This window comes from Oncorhynchus mykiss, chromosome 11, assembly GCF_013265735.2.
Source record: "Oncorhynchus mykiss isolate Arlee chromosome 11, USDA_OmykA_1.1, whole genome shotgun sequence".
Taxonomy (NCBI): Eukaryota; Metazoa; Chordata; class Actinopteri; order Salmoniformes; family Salmonidae; genus Oncorhynchus; species Oncorhynchus mykiss.
The window spans coordinates 31,165,713-31,192,569 of NC_048575.1; the positions used below are offsets into that span (position 1 = coordinate 31,165,713).

Sequence of the window (26,857 nt, forward strand, 5' to 3'; positions counted from 1 at the left end):
CCCTTTTGTCTTGTTCCTCAGGATAAAAGACATGTCCAAAGAAGATGATGAAGTATGTCATCTGTGTTAGATCATATTTTTCTTACCTTTTCTCAGAGGATTCAGACAGTGAGCGCTAAAGATGCTGACGAGCCTATCGGTGGACACAGATTCTTCTTCAGTCTAGCACACGAGGTCTCAGGGAAAGCCAACTTCACCGTCCGAGACAACAAAGGTACACTTCTTCTTGGAGGAAAACAGTTGACACACAAGTTAATTAATTTCTGGTTTCGGCAAAAAAAAAATTCTCCCCAGAACAACTGTATTCCACAGCAGCCGTGATCACAATGTGTCAGTGTTGCGGAGTAGTGAAGTACAACTAGATCAACTAGTAACTACATTTTGCAGTAGTTTGGTGGTAGTTGAACTATATTCAAATATAGGTAGTGTTTGCCATGTAGCGGTGTAGCTAACTACTTGAACTACACATTACTTTTTGGGCAAAAATTGTATTAAATATGAAGGAGGCAAGCATTTCCTTACATTTTCAGCATCAGATCTGCCAAATTCTCACATTGAAACATTTTTTGTTTTAATTGGCTAAATCTGTTCTTGCAATTTGTAGTCTGACATTTCAGATTTAGTTATGATAATTTACCAAGAAGTAGTGAACTACTTTTTAAAAGTAACAAATTTGTATAAGTTCATATTCTCTTAACTCATACCCAAATAATGTTGTTGATATGTCTTACACTCATATTTGTGGCCAAAGCATAAATTGGAGAAAAAACCCCACCTCAAACTTGTATCTCAATCAGAAAAAAATGCATGCCGTTTCCTCATTGAACATGATGTTATTTATATTGGCTGAGCTGACCAATCAGCGATCTACTCGTTTTTAATGACCGGTATACGTCCACACCATTCCAACACAGAAAAGCTGCTTTTTAGCATGCATCATTATTTTGGGGGAAAAGTATATTTCACTCATATTGTAATTAATTATAGGTAATATTTAATTTAAATCTGGAAACATTGGAATTACTTTAAGTGAACACTTAATGGTAGCTTTAGTGTAGCTTAATTGGTAGTTTAATAATCTATATTTTCAGAGTAGCTTCCCCAATACTGCAATTTGTCAATCTTACCCATTCAAATATATTTAAGCACACCCTAATATAATATAATATTTAAGGCTGTTAATTGGAGACAAGATACATTTTAGAAACTGGGGGACATTCCTACATCTAACTTGTATAGTAGCTACCTCTAAAGTGTCTAACAGATAACAACAGCCCATAACTGCTTACTCCTCAGTGCCTCTCCAACAGACAACACTGCTTACTTGTTTAGTATCCAACTCTAAGACGTCTATCTCCAACAGACAACACGGCTGGGATCCTGACCAGAAGGAACAGCTACAGCCGGCTACAGAGGAGCACCTACCTGGTTCCCGTGGTGATATCGGACGGGGACTTTCCCATGCAGAGCAGCACCAACACCCTGACTGTGCGTGTTTGTACCTGCGACCGCGAGGGGAACATGCAGCTGTGTAACCAGGAGGCTCTGGTCCTCACCGCAGGGCTCAGCACTGGAGCCCTCATGGCCATCATCATCTGTGTCCTCATACTTCTCCGTGAGTACTGTACAATTCAGTTAAATTCAAAACGCTTTATTGTCCTTTTTAAAAAAAGTTTTAAACACAACACAGAACATTTCATTTTGCATGTGGCTCACATACAGCACATCAACACACACAAATGATCAGCAACACATTCAGAAGACATTGATTTACGCCATGTCATATTCTGAACTCTGTTAGCCAAACCTTTCGTTGCTGTTTACCTATCTTCACTGCAACTGCAGAGAGTTAGATATGTGATACAAATCCATACGGCAAGTCTTTTGTGGCAGCTCAAGCCTGTCTCAGCCCACCAAAGCCCTGTATATCAGTGAGTGTATCAACATACTGTATGCACACCACCAATGGTTCCCCAACAGACACCAACTATCCTTCAGGAAATAGAAGGAACACAGGTGGGAAATAAAACAAAAGTTCAAAAGCTTTTGTCTTGTTTCTGAAATAATCGTGATCGATGCATTGGCCCAGCGTCGTCTGAGTTGGGCCGGTGTAGGCTGTCATTGTAAATAAGAATGTGTTGTTAACTGACTTGCCTAGTTAAATACATGTAAAAAAAAAAAAAATCCTGAGTAGAGGCACATTCCTCAACCCATTTGCTTTCCTCTCCTATCCATCTCATGCTCAAGTTCATCTCTCTCTCTCTGTGTCTGTAGTAATTGTTGTGCTGTTCGCTGTCCTGAGGAGGCAGCAGAGGAAGAAGGAGCCTCTGATCATCTCCAAAGAGGATGTGAGAGACAATGTCGTCAGCTACAATGATGAGGGGGGCGGAGAGGAGGACACCCAGGCCTTTGATATCGGCACGCTGCGCAACCCGGAGGCTATCGAGGAGACCAAACAGCGCAGGGACATCAAGCCCGAGACCCTGAACCCTCCCGTCCGTCGGACCGTGGTCCTCCCTCCTGCCTACAGGGACAACTCGGACGTCAGGGAATTCATAAACCAAAGGCTCCAGGACAACGACCAGGACCCCACAGCGCCGCCCTATGACTCCCTGGCCACCTACGCCTACGAGGGAAGCGGCTCGGTGGCTGAGTCCCTGAGCTCCCTGGGTTCCGTGACCACGGAGGGAGACCAGGACTATAACTACCTGAGCGAGTGGGGACCCAGGTTTAGAAAACTAGCTGACATGTACGGGGGAGAGGACAGTGACGGCTACAGGGATTCCTAACCAGAGAGAAGGGAGCTCGTAAGAGGAAAAAGGAAAATGTACAACAAACACTCATGCACTAGCTAAAGTGAACTTAACTCCTGGTACTTTGTGAAAGTGGCAAACAATAGAACAAAACAAGAAGGACACAAACAGACAAGGCAGTATTTTTCAAAGTGCTCTTTTGCCGTTGTTGATCACCGTTGATCTTTGACCTCACTGGAGGACCTGGACGACGGCGCTTAGTGGTCTCTCTCTCTGCAAGGCAGCCGGGGACTCATGAGGAAAAGACTTGTCAAGAAGACGCTTCGTTGTATATGGGGGTACTGTACTCTGTGCATCAGGCCCCACATATATCTCTATATACAAACATACTTCTTCTCTTTTGTTTTTCAAAAGCTGCCTGCAATAGAGGGACGAAAAGCAAGCGGTTTTCTGGTGAACTTGAGAGACATCTATGAATTGTTCAGAGTTTCTGGAATGAAAAGCTGCATATTGTGAGATATATCTTATATTGTGTGTATCTGTGTATTGATACAATATGCTGTACAGTTCTGTTTTGTTATCAGGTTTCTAGCGTCCCATTCCCTTATAGCATTGGCTATGTATGTCACCATTTTCTTTTGAAGTCACATAAAGCCATGCTAAGAGACTGAGGGGTTCAACCATAGAAATAGAATACTCTAATTCTATGGGTACAGTCAAAATGGCCACCAGTCCACCGACTGTGGCATCCTTGACTTGAATGGGGACACCCACTCTACTCATTGAATTTCTATGGGTTGTACGTCACCTTCCTGACCGTCAATAACACCTGATCCACATAGCTTTACATATTCTGCATCCCAAATGACACCCATTCCCTATATAGTGCACCAGGCTACAATAGTGTGCCATTTAGGAGATCATTCTCTGTAGGGGGGAGCTGAAACACCCGGACCAAAAAGCTCCTCAGAGTGCTATCTGAAAAAAACTAATGTCAATAACACTTTGCAATAAGGTACTCTATATAAAGGGTTAATGGAAAGTGTTACCCTAATGAACTGAACATGTTCAAATTAAACATGATTCTTTACTCAGTGTTTTACTTTATGCTTTTCTTGGTTAATTAAACTGAGTAATTGATTGATGGTTGAACATCCATTTGTGATGTGCACACTGACAAAGTTTCCAGGTCTGACATATTGGGACGACAGTATGTGGGGGAGGAAGGCTAGACATTAAGGGTAATATGCCATTTTCAGTTGTAAGAAAGAATGTTGACATTCCGTTGGGATTGTCATTGACATAAGAGGTACAGGTCAACATAATATTGGGATCATAAAATGTTTTGACATATACATATGAAATGGTCATTAGATTGGTTTGCCATCATGAAATGGTTTGACATATACATAGTAAGAAAATTGAGCAATTCAAATGAAGCAACTTGCCCAAGGCCAAAACATACAAATTGAACAATAGCATCATTGCAGAAGGATGACATTTAATCAGACATTTCAATAATGAGGGAAAAATAAAGCACTCTTCTGTTGTCATTTTCTCTTCTAATTTAAACTCTTATGTCTACCGTTCAAGGGCAGAAGAAAAACGGTTGATTTTCAGTTCGGAGGGTTTAGGAACCCAAATGAATGCTTATCAAAGCAATGTTTGCCACAATCTCAAATAGTCACTTACACAGTGGGCGCTCAATGGTCAAAGAAATAGAATGAGAAAATAACTTGCTTATTACAATTATTTAGCATATAATATAGTATACATTATTAACAAGTGTGTTCTTGACTCAGAGGATTGTCTAAGCTACCTCACCATTTTCATTGTTTACATCCATAGATGTTTTTGGGAAAAATAATATATGTACAGTTTGTGTGAATTGTGAATGCTGCGGACAGAGACAGGGAAATAATATCACCGTCGTTGTGGCAATTATGTCAGTTGTGTTATTAGTTTGAAATGTCTGATTAAATGTCATCCTTCTGCAATGATGCTATTGTTCAATTTGTATGTTTTGGGACTGAATTTATGGATTTTTTTTGGTAGCCAAATGTGATGTATAAAACGGAGCTATTTCTAATACACAAGGAATCTTTTTGGAAAAACTGAGCATCTGCTATCTAACTGAGAGTATCCTCATTGAAAACATCAGAAGTTCTTCAAAGGTAAATGATTTTATTTGAAGGCTTTTATGTTTTTGTTAATGTTGCGTGCTGGATGCTAACGCTAATGCTAACGCTAAATGCTAACGCGAAATGCTAACTCTAGCTAGCTACTTTTACACAAATGATTGTTTTCCTATGGTTGAGAAGCATATTTTGAAAATCTGAGATGACAGTGTTGTTTACAAAAGGCTAAGCTTGAGAGATGGCATATTTATTTCATTTCATTTGCGATTTTCATAAATAGTTAACGTTGTGTTATGCTAATGAGCTTGCTGATAGATTTACACAATCCTGGATACAGGGGTTTTTTCATAGCTAAACGTGACGCAGAAAACGGAGCGATTTGTCCTAAACAAATAATCTTTCAGGAAAAACTGAACATTTGCTATCTGAGAGTCTCCTCATTGAAAACATCTGAAGTTCTTCAAAGGTAAATGATTTTTTTGAATGCTTTTCTGTTTTTTTGTGTAAATGTTGCCAGCTGAATGTTAATGCTAAATGCTACGTTAGCCATCAATACTGTTACACAAATGCTTGTTTTGCAATGGTTGAGAAGCATATTTTGAAAATCTGAGATGACAGTGTTGTTAACAAAAGGCTAAGCTTGAGAGATGGCATATTTATTTCATTTCATTTGCGATTTTCATGAATAGTTAACGTTGCGTTATGGTAATGAGCTTGAGTCTGTATTCACGAACCCGGATCCGGGATGGGGAGATCAGAAAGGTTAAATTTTAAAAAGGGGCAATCTGGGTTTGGTACATCCATTTTCTCGCTTTAATTCAGGGTGTCAGCAGCATCTCACTATAAATACATATTTGTGCTTCTTTATTGGGACTGTTCTTGCCTTTCAGCATTAACACCATGCTCAGCTATGGACATGCATTAAACAAACATCAAGTCCATCAAGCGTCCAGTGTCCAATGCTATTGGGGGATTGTAGAGTAATGTTAGCTGCCAGATATGGTTATCCTATAGAAAGCTCTGGTCCAGGGCGTTAGTGTGGCTTTCTTATGCTGAGGCTTCCTGCTCACACTCTGGACCAGAGATAGTTCTGATGTCCTCTTTCTAAAGATATGATCGGTCTGTTGGGTGTTCATGTAGACACGGTTGGTTAGCCTTAAGGTTGCCTCTATATTATGTTGTTGACTATGTGATTGAGCAGTCTATGGCTGCATCCCGATTCTCCACCCATCCTTAAAGCGTGCACACTTACAGTCATGGATTTAAAAGCATAGGAATTGTGTCAGCATTGGTTAGGGGGGAGTTTCCACCATTGTTAAATCCATCCAAGTAGCGTCATGTCCAGGGGTTGTACATCAAGCTGCCTCATGCTACAGAAACAGGAGATGGGCCGTTCTGGCTTGTCCATGGCTTACTTACTAACTATGCGACGACGTGCACACTCCAGGAGAAGAGTGGAGAATCGGGATGCAGCCTAAGTTTTGTCTATGTGGATTAATACTATGATAGGTTACAGTATGTGCAGTAGTTTAAAGGGGCCCTCATGATCCAATGCCCATTCATCTGCTTTGTACAATGTGATTTTTGTACTGGATATTTATATGACTCAACACGATTAAAGATCTTTAAAATCCTTATTCCGTTTCTACGTGTAATCATCAGTGTTTCGAATTCAGAAAAGCTTTATCCGAACATTGAGCAATTTGACAGACATAACAGTAGGAAGAAAGTAGGGGACTTTTCTGAACAGCATCCCCTTGACAGCCTGACGAGACAATCTAAAACGGACAGACCATTTCCTTAACCCTAATGACATTTGAACTAATTTGGAAATGGAAAAATGTCTGCACATTAGCCATGTTCCCTTAGTTTTTGCCTAGGATGACATCAGCCTGGCTTGAAGGTAGCTTAAGTTCTTATGGTGAATGTTGAAATTCAAGACAATAAAGTGGTTAATAGCATGGAACCTGTGGCTACTGAACTGAAGAAATCATTAATTACACACAATCTATAATTAAGATCTTTAAAAACTGGCAATCGGATTTGGGGAGGAGGGGGGGGACACAAATTTGAAATTGTTAGAGAAAGAGGCAGCAGATGTGAGACAGATGGTGGCATTTTACATCATATTTAATGTCATTGAATCATATTAACGCTCTCCTCTTCATAAACGTGCACGTGATATGCCACTACTAGTTTTCCCATTGAGCGATTTGGTGTCAGACACTGATTATGATGAGTATGGCTATCAAGAGGACAGATTCCATGATGACAAATCAATTAACATTTGAAATACCTTTATTAATAGCAATTACTATCAATGTCACTAGCGGTACAAAAAAAACAACAAAAACATTTAAAACAAAGCATTTCTGTTGCCCTTCATTATAACCATGATTGACGACCAACCATGTTCTAGATTTAGTTTAAAACGTGACTGTACATAATCAACATGGAATTGATTAAGACCTACACATAAAAGCAGCTCAAAACAACAAACCCAAACAAACACTAAAAAATGCAAGGCAATCCTCAAGCCAATGGGACGAGACAGTAGAGGGTGTGTACTGTAGACTAGTGCTCTTTCTGAATTGTCCCAAAAATATGTCCTCTCCTCGCAATCTTCTCCTTCCTTGCAATTGTTATGAATGAACTGACCAGGTGAAAGTTAGCCTTATGATAAGCTTCCATTGTTTTCACCTGTCAAATCAAAGAGAGTAGTCGAGGAGAGGACATATATTTTTTTAGCAATTCAGAGTATTTGGAAGTAGTTTATCCCTCCACTTCTTGCACCTTCCCTACACTCTCCAATATCGTCCATCTTGACTGGTCGAAAAAATTCTCTGTCCATATTGATTGGTCGGAGAGGGGCTCTGTTACTTCCTGCTGTCCTCTGGCTCGTCTCCCTCCTTCTCCTGGCGATCCCTCTCTCGTCTCATCTCTTTCAGCTCCTGTCTGTATTTCCGCTCGATGAAGCGCTTCTGATGAGCCATCTGAGGGAAGTTATCTGCAGCAGGGAGCGGTAGAGTGAGACAGAGGAGGAGAAAAGAGAAAGGTGGACCAAAGAAAGGAGATAAAGAGCGGGGGGAAAGGGAAGTAACATGGTCAGCTGTACGACAGATCTAGGACAGTGATTAGTAGTGTTTAGAATGGCAAGATCAAAATAAAGGTAAAATAGGGTCTGCCTATATCTGTCCTGTTTCACACATATACAAGTGTGTAACCTGTACAAGTGTGTGGTGTGAAGTGGTAATGTATTTTGTGTATATCCCACTCCCCTGAGACAACTTTGGAGAATGGAGTCACAGCAGGGATCAGCCATTATTGACAGTGGCCCTGGAGAAAAAGGGTTAAGGTGCCTTGGTCAAGTTCAGATCGACAGATTTTCCCCCTAGTCGGGATTCAAACTAGCAACCTTTCGGTTACTGACTCAACGCTCTAACCACTATGCTACCCTGTTAAAATTGCAATGTATACATACTCCTTTTTGATGCTAGTGACACACTTCAACAATTATTAGCACTGAATGGCTCTAGTACCTCATTATTGTCCTTAACTAAGGAAAATAACGGACTTAGACAGGGCTCATTTGATGTCATTGTGATGAAAATGAGATCAGATAAGTTAATTAGCACAGAACATCTCTAAATGAGATCTGTAATAAGGACAACAGAAAATGAATGTTTAAAAGCTGATAAGGCGTATCACTGCTTAGCACCGCATACATCTCAATTTAAAATCGTACGCATGAAGTGACGCCCAGTCTTCTGTATCAAACCATTTACGTCACAAATTTAGATGTGTAGATTAGGACATCATAAAAGAACAGACCGTGTTAGTTCCATACGGTATGTTATCCCGTCAAAGATCTCACACTGACTCGAAGACTTAGCCTTTTGACAAACTATCTATGGGTCAAGCTCAATCAAGAAAAACCCAGATGAAGGCCACGGGTGGAAAGGCGTTAGTTTTAACAATATCAATGGCATTTTGATCAACTTCCACTGTCCTCCAGGAGATTCTGAATTTTCACTTCACTTCAAGCTCAATAAAGTGCAGCTAGAGCAATTTGAAAGAAAACAAACATTATTTGAATCCAGGTCTAATCTTTGGTCACTCCACCATATGTTGACTAGAGAGAGTAAGTCAAGCTGGATAAATCTGCTAAATGACAACTGTGAATGCAAAACGTACAGCAAAAGACCCCAATGTCTCCAACAGAGATGAGGCCAACATCTAGTTGGCAAACATATTCACTCAAAGAAACAGTGAGGGATACACTGTAGTGCGATTGGCCTTAGATGACTAAGCAACACATGATGAGCCTCAGCGAGAAACTAAAACTACATGCAGTTAAAATATGGAAATCACTGGCGGCATTTCAGTCTGGAGAGGACTTATAAGAGATGAGAATTACACCACTTGAGAGGGAGGAAAATGCTTCTTTGGTCATTTGCATTGTTTAACATGCAGTAGCATAAAGTGTGTGGAGGCAACCGAAATTGAGGTTCCTAAAGAATATTACAATGTTTTTCATTTATTTCAAAGCTCCCGTCTGGTAGCTGAAGAGACAGAAAAGACAACAGGGTACCGGTGTTGGAAAGGGGATATCTAGTCAGTTGCACAACTGAACGCATTCAACCGAAATAGGTCTTCCATTTAACATTTGAGGATTTGCATTGAGTGAAAACACATTGAGAATTCTCCGCAGTCCAGCGTTGTGTAGAGAAAATCACCTTCGAGGCGGCGTGCTCATGCATACTGATCACCTAGGCGTTAGCACACTTAGCTTGACTCAAGTCTTTTGTTTATCGACAATGCAGTAATTCCTTTCAAGGACAGGGTTGGGCTTGCGGTTTGGAGAGCGAGAGGGGACTGGGTTGGAGTTTGGGACCCTGTCAACATCCAGGCTTGTTGTGCCACATAATGACTGCCACGCTGGAATGTAGCAAGCAACACTTGTCTCATTTACAGGGTGCCACAGAATACACACGCACAGACATGAGAGCGCGCGCGCACACACACACACACACACACTGATTACAGAACCACATGCTTATTGGTTTTATGGGCATCCTACACATTTAAAGCCCAATTCACTAACGAAGTAACATATTTAAACCCCCATTCACTAACGAATGAACACATTTAGAGTAGCCTATATCAAATCGAATTGAAGCCGATTGTTATCGCAGGTGCAGCGAAACGCTTGTTCTTAGCCAGTTAAGAACAAATTCTTATTTACAATGACTGCCTAGCAAAAGGCATTCCTTCGGGGACGGGGGCTGGGATTTAAAAAATGTATAAAGATAAATATAGGACAAAACACACATCCCGACAAGAGAAACAACACTACATAAAGAGAGACCTAAGACAACAAAATAGCATGGCAGCAACACAACAACAACATAGCAGCAGCACAACATGGTAGCAGCACAAAACATGGTAAAAACATTATTGGGCACAGACAACAGCACAAAGGGCAAGAAGGTGGATACAACAAAACATCACGCAAAGCAGCCACAACTGTCAGTAAGAGTGTCCATGATTGAGTCTTTGAATGAAGAGAATGAGATAAAACTGTCCAGTTTGAGTGTTTGTTGCAGCTCGTTCCAGTCTCTAGCTGCAGCAAACTGAAAAGACGAGCGACCAAGGGATGTGTGCGCTTTGGGGAACTTCAACAGAATGTGTGTTGTATGTGGAGAATGAGGGGTGAAGTAGATATCTCAGAGGGGGGGGGGGGGGGGGGGGGGAGTGAGGCCTAAGAGGGTTTTATAAATAAGCATCGACCAATGCATCTCGCGACAGGTATACAGAGATGACCAGTTCAGTTACAGAGTATAGAGTGCAGTGATGTGTCCTATAAGGAGCATTGGTGGCAAATCTGATGGCTGAATGGTAAAGAACATCTAGCAGCTCGGGCGCACCCTTACCTGCCGATCTATACATTACGTCTCCGTAATCTAGCATGGGTAGGACGGTCATCTGAATCAGGGTTAGTTTGGCAGGTGGGGTGAAAGAGGAGCGATTACAATAGAAGAAACCAAGTCTAGATTTAACTTTAGCCTGCAGCTCAGCTTTGATGTGTGTAGAGAGAAGGACAGTGTACCTTCTATAGCCATACTCCGAAGTACTTGTTTGAGGTGACTACCTCAAGCTCTAAACCCTCAGAGGGAGTAATCACGCCAGTGGGGAGAAGGGCATTCTTACCAAACCACATGACCTTTGTTTTGGAGGTGTTCAGAACAAGGTTAAGGGCAGAGAAAGCTTGTTGGACACTAAGAAAGCTTTGTTGTAGAGCGTTTAATACAAAATCCGGGGAGGGGCCAGCTGAGTTTAAGACTATATTATCTGTATATAAATGGATGAGGGAGATCCTACTGCTTGAGCTATGTTGTTGATGTAAATTGAGAAGAGCATGCGGCCTAGGATCGAGCCATGGGGTACTCCCTTGGTGACAGGCAGTGGCTGAGACGGCAGATGTTCTAACTTTATACCCTGCACTCAGAGAGGTAGTTCGCAAACCAGGCCAAAGACCCCTAGGAGACACCAATACTCCTTTTAAATGTTTTATTTATCCAGGTAGGCAAGTTGAGAACAAGTTCTCATTTACAACTGCAACCTGGCCAAGATAAAGCAAAGCAGTTCGACACATATAACACAGAGTTAAACATGAAGTAAAACAAACATACAGTCAATAATACAGTAGAAAAATAAGTCTATATACAATGTGAGCAAATGAGGTGAGATAAGGGAGGTAAAGGCAATAAATAGGCCATGGTGGCAAAGTAAATACAACATAGCAATTAAAACACCGGAATGGTAGATTTGACAGTAGATGAGTGTGCAAAGTAGAAATACTGGGGTGCAAAGGAGCAAAATAAATAAATAACAGTAGGGGAACAGGTAGTTGTTTGGGCTATTTATAGATGGGCTATGTACAGGTGCAGTGATCTGTGAGCAACTCTGACAGCTGGTGCTTAAATCTAGTGAGGGAGATAAATGTTTCCAGTTTCAGAGATTTTTGTAGTTCGTTCCAGTCTTTGGCAGCAGAGAACTGGAAGGAGAGGCAGCCAAAGGAGGAATTGGCTTTGGGGGTGACAAGTGAGATATAACCGCTGGAACGCGTGCTAAAGGTGGGTGCAGCTATGGTGAACAGCGAGCAGAGATAAGGGCGGATTTTACCTAGCAGGGTCTTGTAGATGACCTGGAGCCAGTGGGTTTGGCGACGAGTATGAAGCGAGGGCCAGCCAACGAGAGCGTACAGGTCGCAGTGGTGGGTAGTATATGGGGCTTTGGTGACAAAACGGATGGCACTGTGATAGACTGCATCCAATTTGTTGAAAGGGTGTTGGAGGCTATTTTGTAAATGACATCGCCAAAGTCGAGGATCGGTAAGATGGTCAGTTTTATGAGGGTATGTTTGGCAGCATGAGTGAAAGGTGCTTTGTTGCGAAATAGGAAGCAAATTCTAGATTTAACTTTGGATTGGAGATGTTTTATGTGAGTCTAGAAGGAGAGTTTACAGTCTAACCAGACACCTAGGTATTTGTAGTTGTCCACATATTCTAAGTCAGAACCGTCCAGAGTAGTGATGCTTTGCGGGCGGGCAGGTGCAGGCAGCGATCGGTTGAAGAGCATGCATTTAGTTTTACTTGTATTTAAGAGCAGTTGCAGGCCACGGAAGGAGAGTTGTATGGCATTGAAGCTCGTCTGGAGGATTGTTAACACGATGTCCAAAGAAGAGCCAGAAGTACACAGAATGGTGTCGTCTGCGTAGAGGTGGATCAGAGACTCACCAGCAGCAAGAGGGACATCATTGAAATATACAGAGAAGAGAGTCGGCCCAAGAATTTAACCCCGTGGCACCCTCATAGAGACTGCCAGAGGCCCAGACAACAGGACCTCAGATTTGACACACTCAACTCTGTCGGAGAAGGAGTTGGTGAACCAGGTGAGGCAATCATTTGAGAAACAAAGGCTTTTGAGTCTGCCGATGAGGATGTGGTGATTGACAGAGTCAAAAGCCTTGGCCAAGTCAATGAATACGGCTGCACAGTATTGTTTCTTATCGATGGCGGTTAAGATATAGTTTAGAACCTTGAGCGTGGCTGAGGTGCACCCATGACCAGCTCTGAAACCAGATTGCATAGAAGAGAAGGTACGGTGGGATTTGAAATGGTCGGTGATCTGTTTGTTAACTTGGCTTTCAAAGACCTTAGAAAGGCAGGGTAGGATAGATATACAGTGCCTTGCGAAAGTATTCGGCCCCCTTGAACTTTGCGACCTTTTGCCACATTTCAGGCTTCAAACATAAAGATATAAAACTGTATTTTTTTGTGAAGAATCAACAACAAGTGGGACACAATCATGAAGTGGAACAACATTTATTGGATATTTCAAACTTTTTTAACAAATCAAAAACTGAAAAATTGGGCGTGCAAAATTATTCAGCCCCTTTACTTTCAGTGCAGCAAACTCTCTCCAGAAGTTCAGTGAGGATCTCTGAATGATCCAATGTTGACCTAAATGACTAATGATGATAAATACAATCCACCTGTGTGTAATCAAGTCTCTGTATAAATGCACCTGCACTGTGATAGTCTCAGAGGTCCGTTAAAAGCGCAGAGAGCATCATGAAGAACAAGGAACACACCAGGCAGGTCCGAGATACTGTTGTGAAGAAGTTTAAAGCCGGATTTGGATACAAAAAGATTTCCCAAGCTTTAAACATCCCAAGGAGCACTGTGCAAGCGATAATATTGAAATGGAAGGAGTATCAGACCACTGCAAATCTACCAAGACCTGGCCGTCCCTCTAAACTTTCAGCTCATACAAGGAGAAGACTGATCAGAGATGCAGCCAAGAGGCCCATGATCACTATGGATGAACTGCAGAGATCTACAGCTGAGGTGGGAGACTCTGTCCATAGGACAACAATCAGTCATATATTGCACAAATCTGGCCTTTATGGAAGAGTGGCAAGAAGAAAGCCATTTCTTAAAGATATCCATAAAAAGTGTCGGTTAAAGTTTGCCACAAGCCACCTGGGAGACACACCAAACATGTGGAAGAAGGTGCTCTGGTCAGATGAAACCCAAATTGAACTTTTTGGCAACAATGCAAAACGTTATGTTTGGCGTAAAAGCAACACAGCTGAACACACCATCCCCACTGTCAAACATGGTGGTGGCAGCATCATGGTTTGGCCCTGCTTTTCTTCAGCAGGGACAGGGAAGATGGTTAAAATTGATGGGAAGATGGATGGAGCCAAATACAGGACCATTCTGGAAGAAAACCTGATGGAGTCTGCAAAAGACCTGAGACTGGGACGGAGATTTGTCTTCCAACAAGACAATGATCCAAAACATAAAGCAAAATCTACAATGGAATGGTTCAAAAATAAACATATCCAGGTGTTAGAATGGCCAAGTCAAAGTCCAGACCTGAATCCAATCGAGAATCTGTGGAAAGAACTGAAAACTGCTGTTCACAAATGCTCTCCATCCAACCTCGCTGAGCTCGAGCTGTTTTGCAAGGAGGAATGGGAAAAAAATTCAGTCTCTCGATGTGCAAAACTGATAGAGACATACCCCAAGCGACTTACTGCTGTAATCGCAGCAAAAGGTGGCGCTACAAAGTATTAACTTAAGGGGGCTGAATAATTTTGCACGCCCAATTTTTCAGTTTTTGATTTGTTAAAAAAGTTTGAAATATCCAATAAATGTCGTTCCACTTCATGATTGTGTCCCACTTGTTGTTGATTCTTCACAAAAAAATACAGTTTTATATCTTTATGTTTGAAGCCTGAAATGTGGCAAAAGGTCGCAAAGTTCAAGGGGGCCGAATACTTTCGCAAGGCACTGTAGGTCTGTAGCAGTTTGGGTCAAGAGTGTCCCCCCCTTTGAAGAGGGGGATAACCGCAGCTGCTTTCCAATCTTTGGGAATCTCAGATGTCCATGTAAAGCATGGCCAGCCGTAGAAAGAGAGGTTTAACAGGCAAGTAATAGGGGTTGCAACAATTTCGGCAGATCATTTTAGAAAGGGTCCAGATTGTCGAGCCCGGCTGATTTTGGGGGGTCCAGATTTTGCTGCTCTTTCAGAACCTCAGCTGACTGGATTTGGGAGAAGGAGAAATGGTGAATGCTTGGGTCGAGTTGTTATGGGGGGTGCAGTGCTGTTGACTGGGGTAGGGGTGGCCAGGTGTAAAGCATGGCCAGCCGTAGAAAAATGCTTGGCGTGTTATGTTCAGTAGTTCCAAAACATGCAGTCATTTTGCAGAGAGCCACATCAATTTACAGAAATACTCATTATAAATGTTGATGAAAATACATATGTTAAACATGGAAATATAGATAAACTTCTCCTTAATGCCAACGCTGTGTCAGATTTTTAAAAAACTTTACGAAAAAAACAATCTGAGTATGGCGTTCAGAGCCCAAAACAGCCAAAATCAATATCTGCCATTTTGCGCAGTCAACATTAGTCAGAAATAGCATTATAAATATTCACTTACCTTTGATGATGTTCATCAGAATGCACTCCCAGGAATCCCAGTTCGACAATAAATGTTTGATTTGTTCCATAAAGTCCATAATTTATGTCCAAATAGCTTCTTTTGTTAGGGCGTTTGGTAACCAAATCCAAACGTGCGTTCAGGTCCAGCCAAACGTCGGACGAAAAGTTCAAAAAGTTATATTACAGGTCGTAGAAACTTGTCAAACTAAGTATAGAATCAATCTTTAGGATGTTTTTATCATAAATGTTCAATAATGTTCCAACCGGAGAATTCCATTGTCTGTAGAAAAGCAATGGAACGAGAGGTAACTCTCACGTGAAATGCGTGACTGAGATCGAGGCTGCTGCCAGACCTCTGACACAATCCCCTCTCATCTGGCCCCCCTTCACAGTAGAAGCCTGAAACAACGTTCTAAAGACGGTTGAAGCCTTAGGAAGTGCAAAATTACCCATATCCCACTGTGTATTCGATAGGGACTGAGTTCAAAAACTACAAACCTCAGATTTCCCACTTCCTGTTTGGATTTTGTCTCTGGTTTTTGCCTGCCATATGAGTTCTGTTATACTCACAGACATCATTCAAACAGTTCTAGAAACTTCAGAGTGTTTTCTATCCAATACTTCTAATAATATGCATATATTAGCATCTGGGACTGAGTAGGAGGAAGTTTACTCTGGGTACGCTATTCATCCAAAAGTGAAAATGCTGCCCCCTATCCCAAAGAAGTTAAGGGCAGTCAGGTCTGGAGAGAACCAAGGGCTATATCTGTTCCTGGTCCTACATTTCTTGAATGGGGCATGCTTATTTAAGATGGTGAGGAAGGCATTTAAAAAAAAAATACCAGGCATCCTCTACTGACGGGATGAGGTTGATATCCTTCCAGGATACCTGGGCCAGGTCGATTAGAAAGGCCTGCTCGCTGAAGTCTTTCAGGGAGCGTTTGATAGTGATGAGTGGAGGTCGTTTGACCACTGACCCATTACGGATGCAGGAAATGAGGCAGTGATCGCTGAGATCTTGGTTGAAAACAGCATATGTGTATTTAGAGGGCAAGTTGGTTAGGATGATATCTATGAGGGTGCCCGTGTTTACGGCATTGGGGTTGTACCTGGTAGGTTCATTGGTAATTTGTGTGAGATTGAGGGCATCAAGCTTAGATTTAGGGATGGCTGGGGTGTTAAGCATGTCACAGTTTCGGTCACCTAGCAGCACGAGCTCTGAAGATAGATGGGGGGCAATCAGTTCACATATGGGGGTCAATCAGCTGGGGGAAGAGGGCAGGTCTATAGCAGGCAGAAACGGTGAGAGACTTGTTTTTAGAGAGGTGAACTTTTAAAAGTAGAAGTTCAAATTGTTTGGGTGCAGACCTGGATAGTAAAACAGAACTCTGCAGGATATCCTGCAGTAGATTGCAACACCGCCCGGCACCGCCGTTCTATCTTGTCTGAAAATGTTGTAGTTAGGGATGGAGATTTCAGAGTTATTGTTGGTCTTCCTAAGCCAGGATTCAGACATGGCTAAGACATTCGGGTTGGCAGAGTGTGCTAAAGCAGTGAATAAAACAAGCTTAGGGAGGAGGCTTCTAATGTTAACATGCATGAAACCAAGGCTTTTACGGTTACAGAAGTCATCAAAAGAGAGCGCCTGGGGAATAGGAGTGGAGCTAGGCACTGCAGGACCTGGATTCACCTCTACATCACCAGAGGAACAGAGGAGGAGTAGGATAAGGGTACGGCTAAAAACCATGAGAATTGGATGTCTGGAACAGAGAGTAAAAGGAGCAGGTTTCTGGGGGCGATAAAATATATTCAAGGTATAGTGTACAGACAAAGGTATGGTAGGATGTGAATAGAGTGGAGGTAAACCTAGGCATTGAGTGATATGAAAGAGAAATTGTCTCTAGAAACATAATTGAAACCAGGTGATGTCATCGCATGTGTGGGTGGTAGAACTGAAGGGTTGGATAAGGTATAATGAGCAGGGCTAGAGGCTCTACAGTGGAATAAGCCAATAAACACTAACCAGAACAGCAATGGACAAGGCATATTGACATTAAGGAGAGGCATGCTTAGCCGAGTGATCATAAGGGTCCAGTGAGTAGTGAGGTTGGTTGGGGTCACGGCGATTCAGACAGCTAGTCGAGCCATGGGTAGCAAGCTAGCAGAAGATGGAGGTCTGTTTTTAGCCACCCCGTGCGGTTCCGTCGGTAGATTAGTGGGTTCCGTGTGGTAGAGGGGACTAATCCAATTGTCAAAATAGTTACAGTTATAGTGGCCCAAGAAGATTGTTCGATAGACCTGTTCAGATAGCAGCTGATATGCCCAAGACAGCTAACGATTAGCGGGCCGCAGTTTGCAGATGGGCGTTCAGGTTACGTCGCGAAGGAGGGGCCAGTTGAATAACTCCCTCGGGCAGATAACGTTGGAATTCCAGTCGTGAAGGCCCATTGGGGCTCCGCATCGGCAGTAAAAAGGGTCCGGATAGGTGATTGTAGCCCAGGAGTGGCTGATGGAACTCTTCAGCTGGCTAGCTCCGGGATAATTGGTGTTTGGAATCGACGTTAGCCAATAGTCACTCGGATAGCAGCTAGTTCGCTGCAAGATCCAGGTGTAAATGTCCAGAGCTTGTGGTAGAAATCAGGGGAAATGGAGAGAAAATAGGTCCGGTATGCTCTGGCCTGAGTCGCGTTGTACAAAACTGGCGATAGCTGATGACCGCTGGCCGTGGTTAGCTGAATACTAACGTTAGCTAGTGAGCTGGCTAGCTTCTGTTGTGGATATCGGATACGAGGTGAATAATACTTTTGAAAAAAAAAAAAAACTAAAAACAGATCCGCACCACATTTGGTGAGGCGGGTTGCAGGAGAGTGTTTCGAAGTTGAGTTTCTAGAAAAAATATACAAAAAGATATGCAAAGAAAAAGACAAAAACACATACACATGGGACAAGACAAGGACAAAGGATGTCTGACTGCTACGCCATCTTGGAAATGTTGAAGAAGATAGCTTAGCAACTGGTAAACAATTCAGCTAGCTAAGATAACTGTACAATTTTATGAAAAATAGATACTTTTCCAAAAGCCTATCTTCTTTGTTTGTTGCTTGTTTTGTCTCCAATTCAGTCGTGCAGTTTTCTTTTGCTTTTTTCCAATGTATTTCACCCTAAAGACCATGTACATTTCAATATTTGTAGGAGCTAATTTTTTCAGCAGCTGCTGCTCAATCAAAAAGAAATCCCCATTGCAATAATTTGCCTAAAGCCCATCATAAGCCTCGCTTACAGCATCCCCTCCATCTTCTCGGTCCCTCCCAACACATACATTGACCCTGCCCCGTTTATTATCTTTGCATAGTCACTTTACAAATTACCTCGACTAACCTGTACCCCCGCACATACCGGTACCCTCTGTATATAACCTCGTTATAGCCGGTCTACAAGAATGGAATGGTCTACCGTATCAAAAGCCTTGGCCAAGTCAATAAAAATAGCAGCACAACATTGCTTAGAATCAAGGGCAATGGTGACATCATTGAGGAACTGTAAGGTTGCAGTGACACACCCATAACCTGAGCGGAAACCAGACTGCATACCAGAGAGAATAGTATAGACATCAAGAAAGCCAGTCAGTTGATTATTGACAAGTTTTTCCAACACTTTTGATAAACAGGACAAAATAGAAATTGGCCCACAACAGTTAGGGCTTGATCTCCCCTTTATTTAAAGGGCACACCGGGGCTGCCTTCCAAGCAATGGGAACCGCCCCAGAAAGGAGAGACAGGTTAAAATGGTCAGACAGGTTTGGCGATGATAGGGGCAGCAACCTTAAAGAAGAAAGGGTCTATACCATCTGACCCAGATGTTTTTTTGGGGTCAAGTTTAAGGAGCTCCTTTAACCCCTCGGACTCAGTGACTGCCTGCAGGGAGAAACTTTGTAGCAGGACAGGGGAAAAAAAGGGAGGAGCATCGGGGCTAGTTGCATTAGAAGGGACGGGCAAGGGAGCAGGGCTGAGTCAAATAGGAATCCTGACTTAATGAAGTGGTGATAAAGAGCTCAGCCATGTTCTTCTTGTCAGTAACAATCACATCATCAACATTAAGGGATATGGGCAGCTGTGAGGAGGAGGGTTTATTCTCTAGGTCTTTAACCGTTTTCCAGAACTTCTTGGGGTTAGACCCATAGAGATCTCTTTAAACTGGCTCTTTAAAGTAACTAACTTTTGCCTTCCGGAGAGTCTGAGTGCACTTATTTCTCATTTGCCTGAACGAGAGCCAGTCAGCGTGAGTATGAGCGTGCCAATTCTTGAGGTGGAGTAACTCTGCAAGATGACGGTCGAACCAGTGGCTGAACCCGTTTTTAATTATAATTTTCTTTATGGGGCGTGTTCGTTAACAATACCACTGAAAATATAAAAAAAGAAGGTCCAAGTGTCTTCAACAGAGGGGATCAAGCTGATTCTATACCAAATTACAGAGGCGAGGTCATGAAGGAAGGCTCATTTAATTTTTTTTAGCAAGCGTCTATGATAAATCAGGACAGGTCGTTTCACTGAGCAGCCATTACGAACACAGGTTGTAAAACAGTGATCACCAAAGTCATTACAGAAAACACCAGACTGATCCCAATCAGGATTATTTGTGAGGATAACTTCGAGGAGAGTAGCCTTTTCTGGGTGTTTGGAGTCATACCTTGGGGATTGATAATTATCTGAGAAAGATTTAGGAAGTCCCATTGCTTTAGGACTTGGTCAGGTGGTTTAAGTGTGTCCCTGTTTAGGTCACCTCGCAGCACAAATACAGAGTTAGTGTAAGGGGCCAGGAGAGAGCTTATGGCAGGAGGGGACAGGCCGGTGCTGATGGAGTACGATAACACCCAGCAACAGTCAACAAAGAGCCATTAGAAATGTTAATGCTTAAAACCAGCAAATCAAATTGTTTGGGGACAGACTTGGTGAAGACAACCGAGCTCTGAAGGTGATCCTTGGTAAAGATTGTCACTCCCCCACCTTTGGAAGATCTGTCTTGCCGAAAAAGGTTATAACCAGAAAGGTTAACATTAGTATTCAAAACACACTTCCTTAACCACCTCTCAGTAATGAACAACACATCTGGCTTGGAGCTGTGAACCCACTTTCAACTGACCCATTTTAGGTAATAAGCTTCTTGTGTTAACGTGCAGAAAACCCAGGCTTTTATGAGAGCAGAAATCAGTGAAGCAGATATCAGAGCACAAGTCAGAATTGGGGTGTATATGCACAATTCCAGATATCATCAACAGTGATATAATCAAGACACGGCATAGGACAGGGAGAGCTCTGCAGTGCTGATTTACGACATTTGAATGTGCATTAGATGGCAACACGATCATATTGTACAACAATTTCATCAGGTAACATGAATACAAAGCCGGTGAGAGGTGGTTAGAGTGGGAGGCCAAAATGGGAGGATGGGAGGCCAAAAGTCTGAGTAACCAAAAGAGAGTCCCAAGTGTGGGAACAAACATTGTGTGTGTACCCACCCGTGGGACAGACTCTCTTTCACACACACACACGCACACACACACTTGAAGTCAGACATTTACATACACTTAGGTTGGAGTCATTAAAACTTGTTTTTCAACCACTCCACAAATTTCTTAACAAATTATAGTTTTGGCAAGTCAGTTAGGACATCTACTTTGTGCATGACACAAGTAATTTTTCCAACAATTGTTTACAGACAGATTATTTAACTTAAAATTCACTATATCACAATTCCAGTGGGTCAGAAGTTTACATACACTAAGTTGACTGTGCCTATAAAGAAATTGGAAAATTCCAGAAAATGATGGCTTTAGTAGCTTCTGATGGGCTAATTGACATAATTTGAGTCAATTGGAGGTGTACCTGTCGATGCATTTCAAGGCCTAACTTCAAACTCAGTGCCTCTTTGCTTGATATTAATCATCCTTGGGAGCAATTTCTAAACACCTGAAGGTACCACATTCATCGGTACAAACAATAGTACGCAAGTATAAACACCATGGGACCACGCAGCCGTCATACCGCTCAGGAAGGAGACGCGTTCTGTCTCCTAGAGATGAACGTACTTTGGTGTGAAAATTGCAAATCAATCCCAGAACAACAGCAAAGGACCTTGTGTAGATGCTGGAGGAAACAGGTACAAAATTAACTATATCCATAGTAAAACGAGTCCTATATCGACACAACCTGAAAAGCTGCTCAGCAAGGAAGAAGCCACTGTTCCAAAACCACCATAAAAAAGCCAGACTACAGTTTGCAACTGCACATGGGAAAAAAACAATTTTCGGAAAAATGTCCTCTGGTCTGATGAAACAAAAATAGAACTGTTTGGCCATGATGACCATCGTTATGTTTGGAAATAAAAGGGGGGCGCTTGCAAGATGAAGAACACCATCCCAAACGTGAAGCACGGGGTGGCAGCATCATGTTTTGGGGGTGCTTTGTTGCAGGAGGGACTGGTGCACTTCACAAAATAAATGGCGTCATGAGGCAGGAAAATGATATGGATATATTGAAGCAACATCTCAAGACATCAGTCAGGAAGTTAAAGTTTGGTCGCAAATGGGTCTTCCAAATGGACAATGACCCCAAGCATACTTCCAAAGTTGTGTCAAAATGACTTAAGGACAACAAAGTCAAGGTATTGAAGTGGCCATCACAATGCCCTTGTGGGCAGACCTGAAAAAGCGCGTGCGAGCAAGGAGGCCTACAAACCTGACTCAGTTACACATGCTCTGTCAGGAGGAATGGGCCAAAATTCACCCAACTTATTGTGGGAAGCTTGTGGAAGGCTACCTGAAATGTTTAACCCAAGTTATACAATTTAAAGGAAATGCTACTAAATACTAATTGAGTTTATGTAAACTTCTGACCCACTGGGAATGTGATGAAAGAAATAAAATCTGAAATAAATCACTCTACTATTATTCTGTCATTTCACATTCCTAAAATGAAGTGGTGATCATAACTGACCTAAGACAGGGCATTTGTACTAGGATTACATGTCAGGACTGAGTTTAAATGTATTTGGCTAAGGTGTATGTAAACTTCTGACTTCAACTGTACATACGGCAACAGTCTCTAAGGTGCAGGGTAGAGTACCGGGTGGTAGCCGGCTAGAACAGTGACTAAGACAGGGGTTCCCAAACCTTTTTGGCCCATTACCCTATTCTGTTAACTGAACATTCTCACAACCCCACCCCTGTGAAAACATTTGCGGTTAATTACAGAATTTGAAATTGTTAAAATTTTTGGCTATGGCAGTCAATACATTTTTTATTAAATAAACATTATTTCAGATTTGTCTTAACTCACCATCAAATGTGGGGCAGTCAATTGCAAATGAGTCTGACATGTCTCTTATCTCACCACCAATAATGAGATAGGTGTGCTTGATGCATGTCGCGTCCTAGCTTCTCAAAGTCAGGGGGGCGTGGTCGACAGCGCGCACCTCATATCTGCCGTCACATCCAACCTGGATCGATATCTGGTTTTAATGCAGACCAGAGCACTGAATCCAGCTTCACACATATCAGCTGGCCAATGGTAGCCTACCATGAATGGTGCTTTTAAGACAACTGGGAACTTGGAAAAATATGAGGTAAAATCATGACGTTAGTAATCTTTAGGTTGGAAAGTCAGAGGCAGAGCACTAGAAAGAGGCCCGAGGTGGAATTCCTAGTTAGATTTTTGCCGAGTTCCCAGTTGTCTTGAACGCACTGAAGACGGAAGTCCGAGATTTTCCGAAGTTCAGAGTTCCGGTTTGTTTTGAACTCGGCATCAATGCTCAGAGGGAGATGGCAGGGTATTATTCCCTTCGAGTCCTTTTGGCCTGCCCGCCATCCCGTGATAGATGGCGCCCCATCTGAGCAAAAGCCCACCATTCGATCCCATATGGAATCCGTTTTTCGTCAATATAGCCGGGCAGCACACTGAACATCCCATATGCCGTTTCATGCTCAGAAATTGTGAGACAGAACAATATCTTTGTGAATAGCATCCCCTGACATGTATAGCGAACAAAAGTCAATGAATGGGCATCTTGGCCCTCACAGTTAACGTCCATTTGGAAGCCCTCACAGTTAACGTTCAGAGTTTCCTCTTGACTGCTGGCAATAGCATAAATGATGTGTTTAACATTGTTAACTGATGTGAGTTTTTGTGCCTCCCCACAAATTGTTCTCACAATATCAATTGCGTTCGGTAATATCAAAGTCTCTGCAGTAGTGTGTGGTTTCATAGCGTAGCAGGCCTAGCCATTCACCGTGGGAATGATTCAAGTGCAACGGTCAAGTACAGCCTTTTCCCATAATCTAAGGGCCCTCCATGGTTTAATTTGATCTTTTAGATTTGAATAATTTTCATTTAGATGTTTAAGGTTAACCACATTAATGATTTTGAGATAAAGAAAATATTATAGTACATCTTTTGTTGTATATATGTACAATAGATTTATGTTATAAGGGAAATTCTTCCACGACTCCATTATCATATCACCCCTAGTTTGGGAACCGCTGAACTAAGGTTAGTGGTGACTGTTTAACAGTCTGATGGCCTGGAGATAGAAGCTGTATCTCAGTCTCTCGGTCCCAGCCTTGATGCGCCTGTACTGTCTACGTCTTCTAGATGGTAGAGGGGTGAACAGGCCGTGGCTCGGGTTGCTGAGGTCCTTAATGATCTTCTTGGTTCTTCCTGTGACACCGGGTGTTGTAGATGTCCTGGAGGGCAGGCAGTGTGCCGAGAGTAATGCGTTGGGCTGACCACACCACCCTTGAGAGCACTGCGGTGATACAGCCAGACAGAATGCTCTCAATGGTGTATCTGTAGAGGTTTGTGAGGGTCTTAGGGGCCATGTCAAATTTCTCTAGCCTCCCGAGGTTGAAAAGGCGCTGTTGCATCTTCACCACGCTGTCGATTAACCATTTCAGGTTATCAGTGATGTGCACACCGAGGAACTTGAAGCTTTTGTACCCTCTCTACCTCGGCCCCATCAACGTGGATGGGGGAATGCTCTCTCCAGCACTAAGCTTCGGCTTTATTACGAACAGACTGAATACATATCACCTATAGGCCAACCACAACACTAACACTGCATCTATCTTTGTCTAGACCCTACCTCCCTGTTTTGCCAAGGGGAGCAAATAAATAAACACACACAGAAGCAGCACATTCAGATCCTCCATCCATCCACCCATCCATCCTTCATACTGTATTGTACTTGTTGTGCATTCACAGAAGCCTTTACCAAGAGATTAAGGGTTTAGTGACAGCTGAGGAGAGAGAATCTAGTCCCCTCCCTGCTCGCTACCAGCCAAAGCCTACTTAGTAATGCACTATATATGGAATAGGAAGCCATCTGGGACACATCCAGAGACTATTTCCTGTAGTATTCAGGAGAAGAAACAGCATTGTTTAGGAAACATGCAGCTGCAGGGGGGAAAGCGTATGAAATGAAGTGGTGGTGACAAAGAAAAGAGACTGAAAGACCACGAGAGAGAGAAAAAGAGCAAGAGTAAGAGCATAAAGGAGAGAGGAATAGATTGAGAGCATGAGAGAGAGAGAGAGAGAGAGAGAGAGAGAGAGAGAGAGATGGGAAGAGGGTAAGAGATGGAGAAAGCGTGTGATATCAGATGAGCGAAAGAGATAAAGAGAGAACAAAACTATCTCCGGCTGCTCCAAAAAAAGGATGAGCGATGTGTTGACGAATGGTTAACTCGTCTCCCCATGTATATTTCATGTTCTCCGACCTTTCAGGGCCGAGGTGTGTGAGGCCACTGGGCTGCCTCTCTCTCTCGCTCTCTACTCTCCTTCCCCCTCTTCCTCCTACCTAGCAGTCTCAGCCTTAGCTCTGTTTGCACCCCCTCCTCTAGTTCAGGCCTTGGTTAACATTTAATTCTGCCTCGACAGATACAGGCAGGAGATTGTCAAAATGAGAGGCCATCAATTAATAAAATGAGAATCCCTGGAGCCACCAGCGGATCTCTACAGCGTAACGAACACCAAATATTGGGCCCATTTCTCTTTAATGAGCTGTCTGAGCGAGGGCTGAGCACAGCTCTGTCTCTCTTACCTCTTTACTTCTCTTCTGCTGCAGTTAAGCTGCCTGTCAGGGAGGGAATCGGCGGTCGTACGGTTTGAACAAAAACTTAAATTCCACTCTAAAGCGGCCCGATACCAAAGAAGGCCTTAAATAAAACATGGAAATGAATCCTGACAGGCAGAATCATACAGCAACGTAGGAAGCCATTGGACAGTCAGACATACTGTAGGTAGTTACTGTAAGATATTGTTAGTTTAAGGGGAGAAAATGTGTGCATGCCCTGAGGTTGGTCGAGCACTTGCTGCGTCACATTGTGCGATCCCGTGACTGCGTGGGTTTGAATCCTGGCCCCACTGGTTAACACTACATTCTCTTTAATTATCTGTCTCCTAGCTCATTTCTGTCCATCCCTTTCAATAAAAATGTTAAACTACAAAACGCTGCGTTTTTTAATTCAATAAAAAAATTATTTTGGGGTAACAACTAAGCACCTTACTGTAATAGTTTTCAATTCAAAAGGTCAAAAATAAACAAATATATATTTTGCAATAATAAACTAATATTTTGCTAGGATTGTCTGGGAGTGGTCTGAGTGGGGAGGAGGAGGGATACAGTATGTGAGGGATATGTAATCTGAAAAATAGCTGTCATTGGTCTATATTATATCACCTGGTGATGTCATGCAAAACATGCTGATAAGAAGGAGCTGTGTAGATTGTTTTTTCAACCAGCAACTAGGGCTGGCCGATGTAATTGAATAACGCTATACCGTTATGACTCAACATACCCGTGCCTAAAGAAAGTATTTGCACCCTTTGGCTTCTTCCAAATTTTGTTGTGTTACAGTCTGAATTTAAAATTGAGTAAATGTTTTGTCATTGGCCTGCACATAATGTCAAAGTGGAATTATAATTTTTTACAAATTAATTAAAAATGAAAAGTTGAAATGTCTTGGGTCAATAAGTATTCAGCCCCTTTGTTATGGCAAGCCTAAATAAGTACATTTTCTTAAGTCACATAATAGGATTCGCTTTGTGTGCAATAATAGTGTTGAACAATTTTTTTATGACTATGTACCCCACAAATACAATTAACTGTACAGTCCTTTAGTTTCAAACACAGATTCAACCACAAAGACCAGGGAGGTTTTCCAATGCCTCGCAAAGAAGGGCACCTGGGTATCCCTTTGAGCGTGGTGAAGTTATTAATTACACTTCAAATGGTGTATCAATACATCTGGTCACTACAAAGATACATGAGTCCTTCTTAACTCAGTTGCCATAGAGGAAGGAAACTGCTTAGGCATTTCACCATGAGGCCAAAGTTGACTTTAAAACAGTTAAGAGTTGGATGAAAGAACAACATTGTAGTTACTCCACAATACTAACC

The 26,857-nt window shown here is 42.4% G+C and overlaps 2 protein-coding genes across 3 annotated transcripts in view; one reads left to right on the forward strand and one right to left on the reverse strand.

Moving 5' to 3' along the window:
* LOC110535568 (cadherin-6) overlaps positions 1–4,271 on the forward strand; it is an 81,120-nt gene extending 76,849 nt beyond the window's left edge. Inside the window, exons 10-12 of the mRNA XM_021620633.2 lie at positions 97–214; positions 1,364–1,615; positions 2,275–4,271. Of these exons, the coding sequence (XP_021476308.1) occupies positions 97–214; positions 1,364–1,615; positions 2,275–2,789 (885 nt within the window). The 3' untranslated portion in view covers positions 2,790–4,271. The remainder of the gene's footprint in view (positions 1–96; positions 215–1,363; positions 1,616–2,274) is intronic.
* A 1,397-nt stretch (positions 4,272–5,668) lies between these two features.
* The window catches only part of drosha (drosha ribonuclease III), a 157,244-nt gene continuing 136,055 nt past the window's right edge, over positions 5,669–26,857 (reverse strand). For both annotated transcript variants that reach the window (XM_036935298.1, XM_036935297.1), the window contains exon 32: positions 5,669–7,898. In XM_036935298.1, the coding sequence (XP_036791193.1) occupies positions 7,768–7,898 (131 nt within the window). In that variant the 3' untranslated portion in view covers positions 5,669–7,767. The remainder of the gene's footprint in view (positions 7,899–26,857) is intronic.